Source organism: Vigna unguiculata, chromosome 11, assembly GCF_037176805.1.
Source record: "Vigna unguiculata cultivar grain cowpea cultivar isolate G323 ecotype 2 chromosome 11, ASM3717680v1, whole genome shotgun sequence".
NCBI classification, from domain to species: domain Eukaryota; kingdom Viridiplantae; phylum Streptophyta; class Magnoliopsida; order Fabales; family Fabaceae; genus Vigna; species Vigna unguiculata.
In genome coordinates, this window is record NC_140802.1 from 36,843,961 (window position 1) to 36,855,217 (window position 11,257).

General features: G+C 29.3%; 1 protein-coding gene across 4 annotated transcripts; it reads left to right on the forward strand.

Annotated features, from left to right (window-relative positions):
- Nucleotides 1-4,433: 4,433 nt before the first annotated feature.
- LOC114169352 (putative protein phosphatase 2C 52) lies at nucleotides 4,434-9,417 on the forward strand. Of its 4 annotated transcripts, none has more exons than XM_028054482.2 (6): nucleotides 4,434-4,673; nucleotides 6,267-6,767; nucleotides 6,919-7,263; nucleotides 7,342-7,459; nucleotides 7,557-7,780; nucleotides 8,744-9,417. In XM_028054482.2, the coding sequence occupies exons 2-6, from the start codon at nucleotides 6,507-6,509 to the stop codon at nucleotides 9,206-9,208; spliced, it is 1,413 nt and encodes a 470-aa protein (XP_027910283.1). In that variant the 5' UTR covers nucleotides 4,434-4,673; nucleotides 6,267-6,506; the 3' UTR covers nucleotides 9,209-9,417. The 4 variants fall into 4 exon arrangements, with proteins under 4 accessions (XP_027910283.1, XP_027910282.1, XP_027910284.1 ...); XM_028054481.2 differs by lacking the exon at nucleotides 4,434-4,673 and adding an exon at nucleotides 5,038-5,653; XM_028054483.2 differs by lacking the exon at nucleotides 4,434-4,673 and adding an exon at nucleotides 5,038-5,611.
- The last annotated feature ends 1,840 nt before the right edge of the window (nucleotides 9,418-11,257 follow it).

Consider the following 11,257-nt stretch of genomic DNA (forward strand, 5'->3'; position numbering starts at 1 on the left):
TTTTTTAAATAATAAAACTCGTTTATAACAAAACTATTTCTAAACCACTATAACTCCTATAATTCCATTTTCTAAGATTTTGGTTTTACAAAATGAAATGTTAAAATAAACATTTATTTTTATTTTAAACGCAGTAATTACATAAGTTTTGTCCTAATTGCATTTGTTCCATTTAATCAATGAACCATCAAAGTAAAGTAACATGACAAAATATCAATAAATTTTTATTTAAATAAAAATTTATATATTTGATATTTGTTTCGTTAAATCGAATAATTAAACGGCTGGATAGATGAATTTTGTATTCAAAAAAATTATCAATTGATAATATGTCCAAAATTTAAATTTATGATTTTAAATGGCAAAAGTATTCCCGTTTTCTTTTTTAATTAGGCCTCAATTAACTTAAAAGAAATTATTTGTATTATTTTTAAGCCATTATTATAAAATTAATAAATTTAGTATAGTATTTTAAATAATAATATTATCTTTTGAACTATAATAGTATAATATAAATTTAATTACCCATTTCATAACTAAATTAGGTTAATTTCATTAATTTTACCATTCAATTTTTTTCTTACATATTTGACTATCACATTTTTTAATATTAGTATATTTTTACTTTTAAACATATAACAAAGTGGTAATAAGTCTTATAGAAAAGAGGTTATCCTACCAACATTTTTCTTTTTACAAAATGAAGTTATTTTGTAACTAATACGATGCTGAGATGTGTAAAACTAAAAAAAAAAAAGATTTTAAAACGTGTGAACAAGCTTTAAATATAAATTTCATACAATGATAATAATTTAATGATAAAATATAACATAAAGGCAATAACGTACTTTTAAAGTGATTCTGACAAGAATTAAGGATCGTTTGTTTTCAATTGATAACTTTTCAATACAATATATATATATATATATATATATATATATATATATATATATATATATATTTTAATTACTCGGATGGTATCCACTTTGATACAAGTGTGCCAATTTGATACCCATCTTTTTAAAAAGTGTCAAATGTATCCCAACTTTTGAAAAAATGCTTCAATTAGGTCCCTTTCAGACAGAGTTGATTAACATCGTTAGTCAACATGCCACATGTCAGTCTGTGTTTTTTTTTTGTTTTTTTTTACTTTTTTTAATTTTTTTTAATTTTTTGAAAAAAAAAATATAAAGGCCACGTGTCCAGGTCTCTATGTGTGACAGTGTCACATGGCATTGCAATGCCATGTGTTAGTGTCATTATCAAATGTCATTGTGTTGATTTCAATTTAGTCCTCATATATGTCTTCTTGTTTCAATTTAGTACCTACTTATGTGTATCTGATTCAATCTTGACCTAATTTTTTTTAATAATTAAAATCCATTTTTTATAAAATTAAAAGTAATTAAGTATAAAAAATTTACAAAAATTAAGTATTTGATATTTATATTAAAATTTAGTGGTAAAAGTCATTTTATTATGTCATTTTTAATAAAAAAAAATTAGTATAACATCCAGACAAATAGAAATTTTGGTTTAAAATTAGTAAGAGACAATATTGTTCTATTTTGGGTTAAAAAAATAATAATTAACAAAACATGAGTACTTAATAAAAAAGTAATTAATAAAGTAATATGTTAAAAAGTCATTTTTAATAAAAATATTAGTAGAACATTTTATACAAATAATAAATTTGGTCTGAAATTGAGAGAAACAATATAAATATTAGTACTTAATTTTGTAAAAGTATTTATACTTAATTAGTTTTAATCTTAAAAAAATGGATTACAAAAATATTTTACTTATTAAAAAAATTGGGACAAAATTGAATCAGATATACATAAGTGGGTACCAAATTGAAACAAAAAGATATATATAGGGACTAAATCGAAATCAACACAATGACATCTGACAGTGACACTGACACGTGGTATTGCAATGCCACGTGGCACTGACAATGCCACATTTCACACACAGGGACCTGACACGTGGCATTTTTAATTTTTTTTTTTCGAAAAATTAAAAAAAATTAAAAAAATCACAGACTGACACATGACACGTTGACTAACGGCGTTAGTCAACTCCGTTTGAAAGGAATCTAATTGAAGCACTTTTTCAAAAGTTGGGATGCAATTAACACCTTTTTAAAAGCGGGTACCAGATTGACACACCTGTACCAAAGTGGGTATCATCCGAGTAATTAAACCTATATATATATATATATATATATATATATATATATAATGCAAATTTCAAGATAACATTATTTTTCTTCTTTTAATGTATATATTAAAATAAATAAATTAAAGAAATATAATAAATAACTTCCTGAAAATGAAATTGAAAAATAAATTTTAGAATATCAGCATAATGAACATTGATAATAACGATGTTTAAAATAATCTTATTTATAAAACAAAATAAAAAATTAAAAGTTAAATATTATTCTTGAATTGGTAAAAACTAATAAATGCTAAAAGAAAAGTAACAACCAAAAAAAGTATGGAAGTAACATTATCAATAAATATAGTTATTATCTAAATTATTAATTCTATGAATTTTAGAGGTGACAATATAAGATGGACCATACAAGTGGGTCGGCAGATCCTAGGAAAAAATGTGAGGCGGCTTTAAATGTTGAGCCCGTTGGTTTGCACAGGCTCGATCCGTATAGATTTACAGTCTCGTATGAGTTTAAGGCGGGATGGAATGAGCTAGTCTGATGGTCCACTTACTGGTGTCCATTAGTTTTTTTCCAAATAAATATGAAGGATTGGTATTCTTATTTTGATATTTAAATAAACATGTTTGGTCTTAAAATAATAACAAAGAAGAGTTTTGACAGAAAATTCTTCCAATCATAACAGTTTCGTGGGGATTATTATTATTTAATTATGAATAATGCTAGTAAGTACTCTAAGAACACCGGTTAAAAAATAATTAATGTGCATTTGTTTTATTATTTTTACATTGAAAACTCGAATAATTAACTTTATTAATTAAAATAATATAAATACATATAAAAACTTTTATAAAGACAAAAGTACCATTTAAATTTCTAAGCAATAATTTTATTATACAAAATAAATACTTTGAAATTTTTAAAGTTTCCATTTTAAAAAACAAGAAAAAATACGTCTATGAAATTTTGCTAATTTTATATATTTATAATTAATAATTACAGATATTGAAATATTGTCTATTTCTTTAATACAAAAGATTTTGTTAAACTAAGAGGAATGTTGCAAAAAGTTATCGAGAGGTCAGAGGAAGAAAACTCAATGAAATCTCAAATTGATACTTTAATCACTTTTTTTTTTGTAAACTTTAGATCTTTAACACTATTTTTTGTTGGTTTTTCTGTTAGTTTAAACATTTTTATGTTTAATTATATTTCAATTTTAAACAATATTAAAATATAGTTATTTATTATTTAATTATTTTTTAACTTTGATTGGTAAACATTAAATAAAATATTTAACACAACTATACAACGCTTATAGACATTTTTGTCTTTTAAATAAAATAAAACTACATTAATGATTATTAGGTCATATTTATTCAATATCACAAATAATTATGAATTTTTGTAAGATTTAATGCATCTTAATTATCTTTAACCAATATCCTAAAGACAATGGTTAACAGGACCCTTTAATTATTCATGCATTAACTTTGAAAATTTATGATAATTGATACTGAGAATAATTAATATTTAATTATTCATTCATTAACATTAAGTGGACTGAGAAGGATTTATATTTAATTCTTCGAGAAGAATTAATATTTAATTCTTCATTCATTAACTTTAAGTAGTTTTCCTAGATAATAAATTATTTTGTTTTTTTTATTTGAAATTATAATTATGTTTACTTATGTTTTGTTAATTCCAATTATTTTGTTTTTGTTTGATTTGAAATTATAATTACGTGTACTTATGTTTTGTTAATTTTGGAAAACGAATGTGGACCAGCCTACAAGTCTGTGGGCAAGATAGTGGAGTAGGACATATTAAGAAAATAGACTCATTTCTAAACTGTGAGACGAACTAACCCCACCCGCACTTTACAGTCTAAAATATGGGGTGGACCAAATAGAGTCGAACTTATACGCTTTGACATCATAACGAATGCTTTTAAAACAAAATTTTTATGTTTGTTCTTAAGTTTAATTTCAAAAATAAAAATAAAAATAACTGATTTTTAAAAAATTGAATAAATTATTTACATGATTTTCTACTTTCATATCATAGTAAACATATTTACGTAGACATTAATTCAAAATTAAACAAATAACACAATATTGAATGTTATTATTTGAAAATAATAATTAAACGAAACAATGTTTTTGAAGATGTTAAGCTTTAAAGTGTTTAATATGTATTATAAATATTAATTTTTGTATCCAAATCCATTTATACTACTACTTTCTTCTCTTCTTCCTCAACTCAACCCTGCTTTTATTACCCTCTTTCTCTTTCTTTGTGCCCTTATGTCTCTTCTGCTTTTGCAATGAATGCAGCAGCAACAAACTCATCATCCACATTACCTTTCCTTATTAATACTCAAACGCTCTTCCTCTTTCTCTCCCTTTCTTTTTTCTCTCTCACTCCATCTTCCTTCTTCCTCTTCTCTCATCCACAATCTCAACTTTCACTCTGCATTCTCACAAAGGTGATGAATTTTGAACTTTGACCATTTCCCCACATTTTAGCTCTCAAAATCACCACTTTTCTTCATTGCTTGTTAAGTTGAACTTGTTCAGCTACTGGGTATGACTTTGTTTTCTTGCTTGCTCAGTTTATATAGCAGTGGAGGATCTGCATCTCTACATGCTTAGTTTTCTGTTTGAGGCTTAGTTTTCTGTTTTTTTATAATTTTTTACTTTTTGGTTGTAGGTTCTGTCTTCTGGTAGAGTTTTCAACAACACGGATGGTTAAAGTGTTTTCTTTTTCTCTCCTTTTGGTCATGTGGTTTTCAGTTTTGTAACTCACTCACTTTTTTTATTACTACTACTTGCATAACGTGGTTCAGTTTCTTGGAGTTTCTCAAAATTCAAGAGAATTTTCATTCTTTCTCATCCTGCATACTTTCGGTTGTGTCATGTCAGATGAGAATTTTTTATTTTTACTCATTTATTTTTTCCATGACATATCCATCTCTTTCCTACTTGTATTTGGGGTTGTTCTACTCTCATTTCTCTGGTTTCGTCTGCTACATTGTTTTATTTATTTTTGGTTGGTTTGACCCTTATTTTTTCATGGGGACAATTAGTCATTTGTTATTATACTATTGTTTTTTATTGGGGGTATACATGAATATGTTAATCACGTAATGGTTACTTGATTTCCTATGCTCTTGTTTAGTCCCTCTTTGATTCTTTGTTGACAAGATCGTAGTCTCTTTCGTCTTTTTCTGCTTTTGGGGTTTTCACTTTATCTCTTCTCGTATTTCTGTGTAGTGGGAAACCAGACTTTTTTGTTTAGTTGTACTAATTTTCTTGCTTTATACTCACTTTTTTTTTTCTCTCTCTCCCTCTCCCTGAACTGTCCACTGCCTCATTTACCAAGTTTTTTCTTCGTTGTTGCATAGCCAAACGAGGAAAAGGACATGTAAATGCCTTTGTTCCTGTTTATGCATTCCCTTTCAGATTTGTGAGTTGAAATGCATTACCTGAGTTTCTCTACTTCTCAGATGTTCTTATTTTTCTTATGCTTTTGGAGGTTTTAGCAGGAAGCTTTTTTCTATTTAGATAATGTTCACTACTTTCTTTTTGCTACTTTCTTATTCTGGGGATGTTTTTAGTTTGAGAAAGTGGAGGCTAGAGAGAAGCTTTTCAGATGCTTCTGCAAGAGACTTAATACCAAATATATGTTGCGGCGTTTAATTGAACCTCGATATCATTTGATCTAACAATGATGTATGTTTAATGAGAAGACAAGAACAGAAATTTGGGTTTTTAACTGTTTGAAACAAGAAAAAACAAATGGTTTATTGTGTTCTGCTTTCGTGTTCTTGTTTTGGTTCAGTTTTTAATGCGAAGTTTCTGGATTAAATTATTTTAAAATCGTGTGCTAACAGTGCTGGGACAGGTTTTTTAGTATATTCTATTCCTTCTTCACATGTTGGTATGTTTTTATATTGCTGTAGTAACTTGTTTTGCTGAGTTATCTTTCTTCTTCTTCTTTTCTTTTTAGTCTGTTGCAATGTCTAGATTTTAAGAAACCCTTATTAATTATTATACCCACCTGTTTTCTTGTGTTTCAGCTGGTTTCATTATCCATTCAAACAGCTTCCAGCATGTTTTGGCTTTGATTGTTAAGGAAAGACCCAATTTTTCTGAGTTGTAAAGTTGTTTATATTTTGAGCTGAGAGAATATTGGGAATCAGGATTGTGTGCTTGGTTGACCAGACTTGCAATCCCGGCAATTGATGTGAGATCTAGAGTGAAAAAAGGAACAACTTGATCTTATATTCATCAGATGTCAGCATTCTGGAGTTGAGCAAATGGGTTGTTGTGTCTCAACAAGCAGTAGAAGTACTTGTAGCAGCAAGAGCAATGGAGACACGGTCTCTCCGTCTTGTTTAGAAATTGGATTCTGTGGGCAGAAGAGAACAAGACGAACATTCTCTGATCATGTTATTTCTCTCCACCATTTACCATCCTTACCTAGCAGAATTTTCTCTAATGGAAAGAGTCGAGGTTCGTGCATCTTTACGCAGCAGGGTCGCAAGGGTATTAATCAGGATGCCATGATTGTGTGGGAAGTAAGTATGTTCATCCTGTTTCATATTGAGCTGGGATTAATTTTAGAGAAGGAGTTATTTTTTGTTTCAAAATGTCAAAAGAAGCAACTATTTCTTGGAAAACATTTATTGAGGATGATGCATGACTTATTTTGGATCTGTATCTGTGCAGGATTTCATGTCAGAAGACATGATCTTTTGTGGTGTTTTTGATGGGCATGGTCCTCACGGTCATCTTGTTGCACGCAAAGTTAGGGATGCTTTACCTGTTAAACTGCTATCATTTTTGCATTCTTCTGAATCAAAGCGAAATGGGTCTGGTAAAACTTGCTTCAAAGGGAATGTAAAATCTGATAGTGTAGAAATTGAGAAGGATTGCTCAACAGAGGATAAAATGAACTCTATGTGGAGAGAAGCTTTCATGAAAGCATACAAGGCTATGGACAAAGAGCTCAGGTCTCATCCAAATTTGGATTGCTTCTGCAGTGGGAGCACTGCTGTGACTATAGTGAAGCAGGTAGTAGAAGAGCACCACTTTTACTCTTATGATTGTTCTCCATTCTTTTTCAGTTTTCTTGATTTCTTATCTTACCAGGGTTCCAATCTGTTCATGGGCTATATTGGAGATTCTCGGGCAATCATGGGATCCAAGGATAGCAATGATTCAATGGTGGCTATTCAGTTGACTGTGGATTTGAAGCCTGATTTGCCAAGTGTGTCATATACCATCACCATTTATCCTCCTCTCTGCTGAATATATGCTTTTGTCTAGATTTAACTTGATTCAAAATTGGTTGGAAATTCTTATAGGGGAAGCAGAAAGAATTAAGCGCTGCAAAGGTAGGGTATTTGCTTTGCAAGATGAGCCTGAAGTGCCTAGGGTGTGGTTGCCCTTTGATGATGCACCAGGATTAGCAATGGCCAGAGCCTTTGGAGATTTCTGCTTGAAGGAGTATGGTGTGATTTCTATCCCCGAGTTTTCCCATCGGCAACTTACTGACAGAGATCAATTCATTGTTCTTGCATCAGACGGGGTAAGAGTTTTCAATCTCATCTCCATTTCTTTGTTTTCCCCTTAAATTTCACTTTTCTATTTCAGAAATTGTTTTGTTATCACTTCTCCCTATTGTACAAGGAAATTTCAACAAATATAATTGCCATTTGAAGTTAGTTTCTGTTGGTTAGTGGGGCATTGTGATTGCCATGAAGACATTTTCTTACCTTGTCAAACATTGACAGTGAAATATAGAGTGATCGGTGTAAGAAAAAGTTCAAACTAGTAATTACCAGTACATTATGTCAATGCTTTGGCGTTATGGTGATAGGAAGGAAACTGTGATGTGACTTTTAGAAACCGGTCATTGAGCAGAATAGATTTTCTAACAATCTTGACGGATCTAATAACTTGTTTGGTCAGTTGTCAATTAGCAGCATAACAGTTGGATTACTCGGCCTCTTTACCACTCAAGATGTAAAATTTACAACAATCTTTATATATGAAGTGATAAGCTTTCTTCAACATGAAAGAAATAACATGCCAAAATATCTGTTCTTAGTTCCCTTTACTTACACTTCAGCATTTTTTATCTTTAGCCAAAATACTCACTTAGAGCATCCCCAATAGAGGTCTTAAGAAGGGTTTTAAATTTGAGACTCAAGTCTTGTAAAAAACTTCCATTGGAGTAATTAAACTTCATCATTAGAGCAAAACTTGTAAAATTTATGAGTTGCTTAAAGTGCTGATGCAATAGTAGGTATCTATTTAAAGTCCAATAAGACTTCCTGCAAGTTTAAATCTCTGTACTTTCAGTTTAACCAGCCTGTAAATAAGAAAAGTAGACATTTGTAATGTACAAACATGGCAAAGAAAATTTGCTCTTGCGTCATTATATCCTCAAAGCAGTTAATCACACCAACCATAGCATGATACTTACTATTACATGTCAAGCTTCCATCTTTTCCATATTGGTAACTGATTTTGTTTAAATTTTGTGCAGGTGTGGGATGTTTTAAGCAATGAGGAGGTAGTTGAGATAGTATCTTCAGCACCAACACGATCATCAGCAGCAAGGATTCTGGTAGATTCTGCTGCCAGGGAGTGGAAACTGAAATACCCTACTTCAAAGATGGATGACTGTGCTGTAGTATGCTTATTTTTGGATGGGAAAATGGACTCAGAATCTGATTATGATGAACAAGGCTTTTCTTCTGCGACCATCCAGAGCAACCATTCGGGTAACCCCATTGAGTCAGATGATGGACAAAAGTCTGAGCCATCACTGCAGAGGAACTTCACTGTAAGATCCTCAGAAGAAAATGAGACTAATGGAAAAATAACTGTTGATGTCGAAGATGGAACATCATCAGCTGATGATCAAAACTGGTCAGGTTTGGAAGGGGTCACTCGTGTAAACTCACTTGTCCAACTTCCTAGATTTTCTGAGGAAAGGCCAAACTCTTGAATTTTTTTTTTCTTGATTTCATGGGGACTGTTATTGTAATACTTGCCACAACACTGAATTCAAGAGAGAAAATTTTTCTTCAGGGGTATCATTTTGATACTCTTTTGATATCCAATGCTACTACCAGTGTGTACAATTCTTACAATGGGAAATGGAGTTTAAGAACATCAATGTTACAGAACTGTTAATAATCGTTCTGCCACTGAAAATTTTCATCTTGTTCTTAGATTAAGAACCTGTAAACATTTGTTTTATCAAGGTGACAAAAAATAATTGATTTCAGCATGATGCAAGGCGTTAATAACGTTGGACTTTCAGTGTAAGATATTCTTGCAAATCTTGGTTGAAAATGGCATCATACATTTGTAGATTCAAGCTGTGATATTTGTGATGCCAGCTAATGATAACTGGGGCAACCTTTGAGCGTTATGATTGTGAACTAATTAATGAGAGTTATAATTGAAAGGCTCATACACTGAACCATGACCAATGATGAAAAAAGGTACCCTATGGTCATGATTTGTATCAGTAAATGGGAAGAGATTAACGTAAAAGTAACGTTACCAATAAGATTGATTTCATTCTTTTTGTTGTTGAAAGTTTGAGTATTCCTAAGGTCACAAAGATCACTGCAATAGTTCCATAAATTTGAACATTGTAAAAAAATGTGCATGCTTATGATGCAAGCATTTGTAATGACATGGATTCCGACAGAGGAGGACCTGTGTTGTTGAATTTGAACTGAGTTTATTGAGATCCTGCCTGCCATTGTTTGTGATGTGGTCTAAGCAACTTCAATGATGAAAGTTTGCACTTTTCACTGTGCACAAAAGTTGTTCCACTTCCTCCTTTTTGCTTCAATCATGTTCTTTAAATTATATCCATCACCGATATGCGTCAGGATTCAAGGCTTCCAAATAATATACGGTAAATAGTAAAATAATAAGATATATTTTAGTTTTAATTATATTAAAAATTATTATAGTCATAATATCAAAAAATTTAGTTTTGTTAATTTGATTTAAATTTCATTGATGATTGATAGTTAAGATAAGATAGTTGAATGTGTTTGGCCTTTAATAATGATTCTTTGTTTATTAAGTAAAAAAATTAACATTAATATGTAATTAAATTTATAAAAAATTACAATCATACTTTTTTAAGTATAATAAAAAAAAATTATAGTTAGTAAAAAAAATTCAAATTCGTTAGTTTCTTTTTATCAGCTAAATTTGTTAGTTTTGCTTGAACCTTATTAATGGTTGAGGTATTTGAAATGTGTTTGGTGTTTGGTAATTGTCAAATATATTTATTATGCAAAAATTAAAATTAACCTTAATATGTAATTAACTTTAAAGGAAGTATAATCTTTTAGATTAATTATATATTTACCTTAATTTTGATTTAAGTTTTTGTATAGTTTCTTTAATTATACTAAAAACGACACGTGATAATTATTAAAAGTTAAATTTGTTCAATTATCTTAATCTTCAAGAGAATTCAAACAAAATTAATGAAATTAAGTTCTTTTTTTATTAAGACAGTCGTTTTTTTTTCCTTTTATTATACTAAAAATAAAATATGTTTTTTATTTTACCGAAAATAATATTAAAAAATATATAATATAATAATCTATGGCACTACCTAAAAAACCATATACTTATAGATTTTTAATATTTATAAAAATATATAAATTAAAATAGAATTATTATCATAGTAGATTAAAATTTTAATAACATTTTTAAGTACTATTAAGTTAATAACTAGAGTAAAAACAAAATGATAAATCCAGTTTTACGGATTTAATAAAAGATTTCATATACTTTGTACAAGAATTCATGTTCAAACTTTGTTTCCATTTATACACCGAAAAAACATTCCTGTTAACCTTTTTTTCAAAGGAAACATTGATGTTTAACAATACAATAGAACAATAATTAGAAAGAAAAAACAGTGTCGTATGCTTTAAATTCCTTAGATTTTTGGTTAGACATAAATTAAGTTCAATATTTTGTTTCACCTTTCTTAATTGTAGATTTAATTATAATA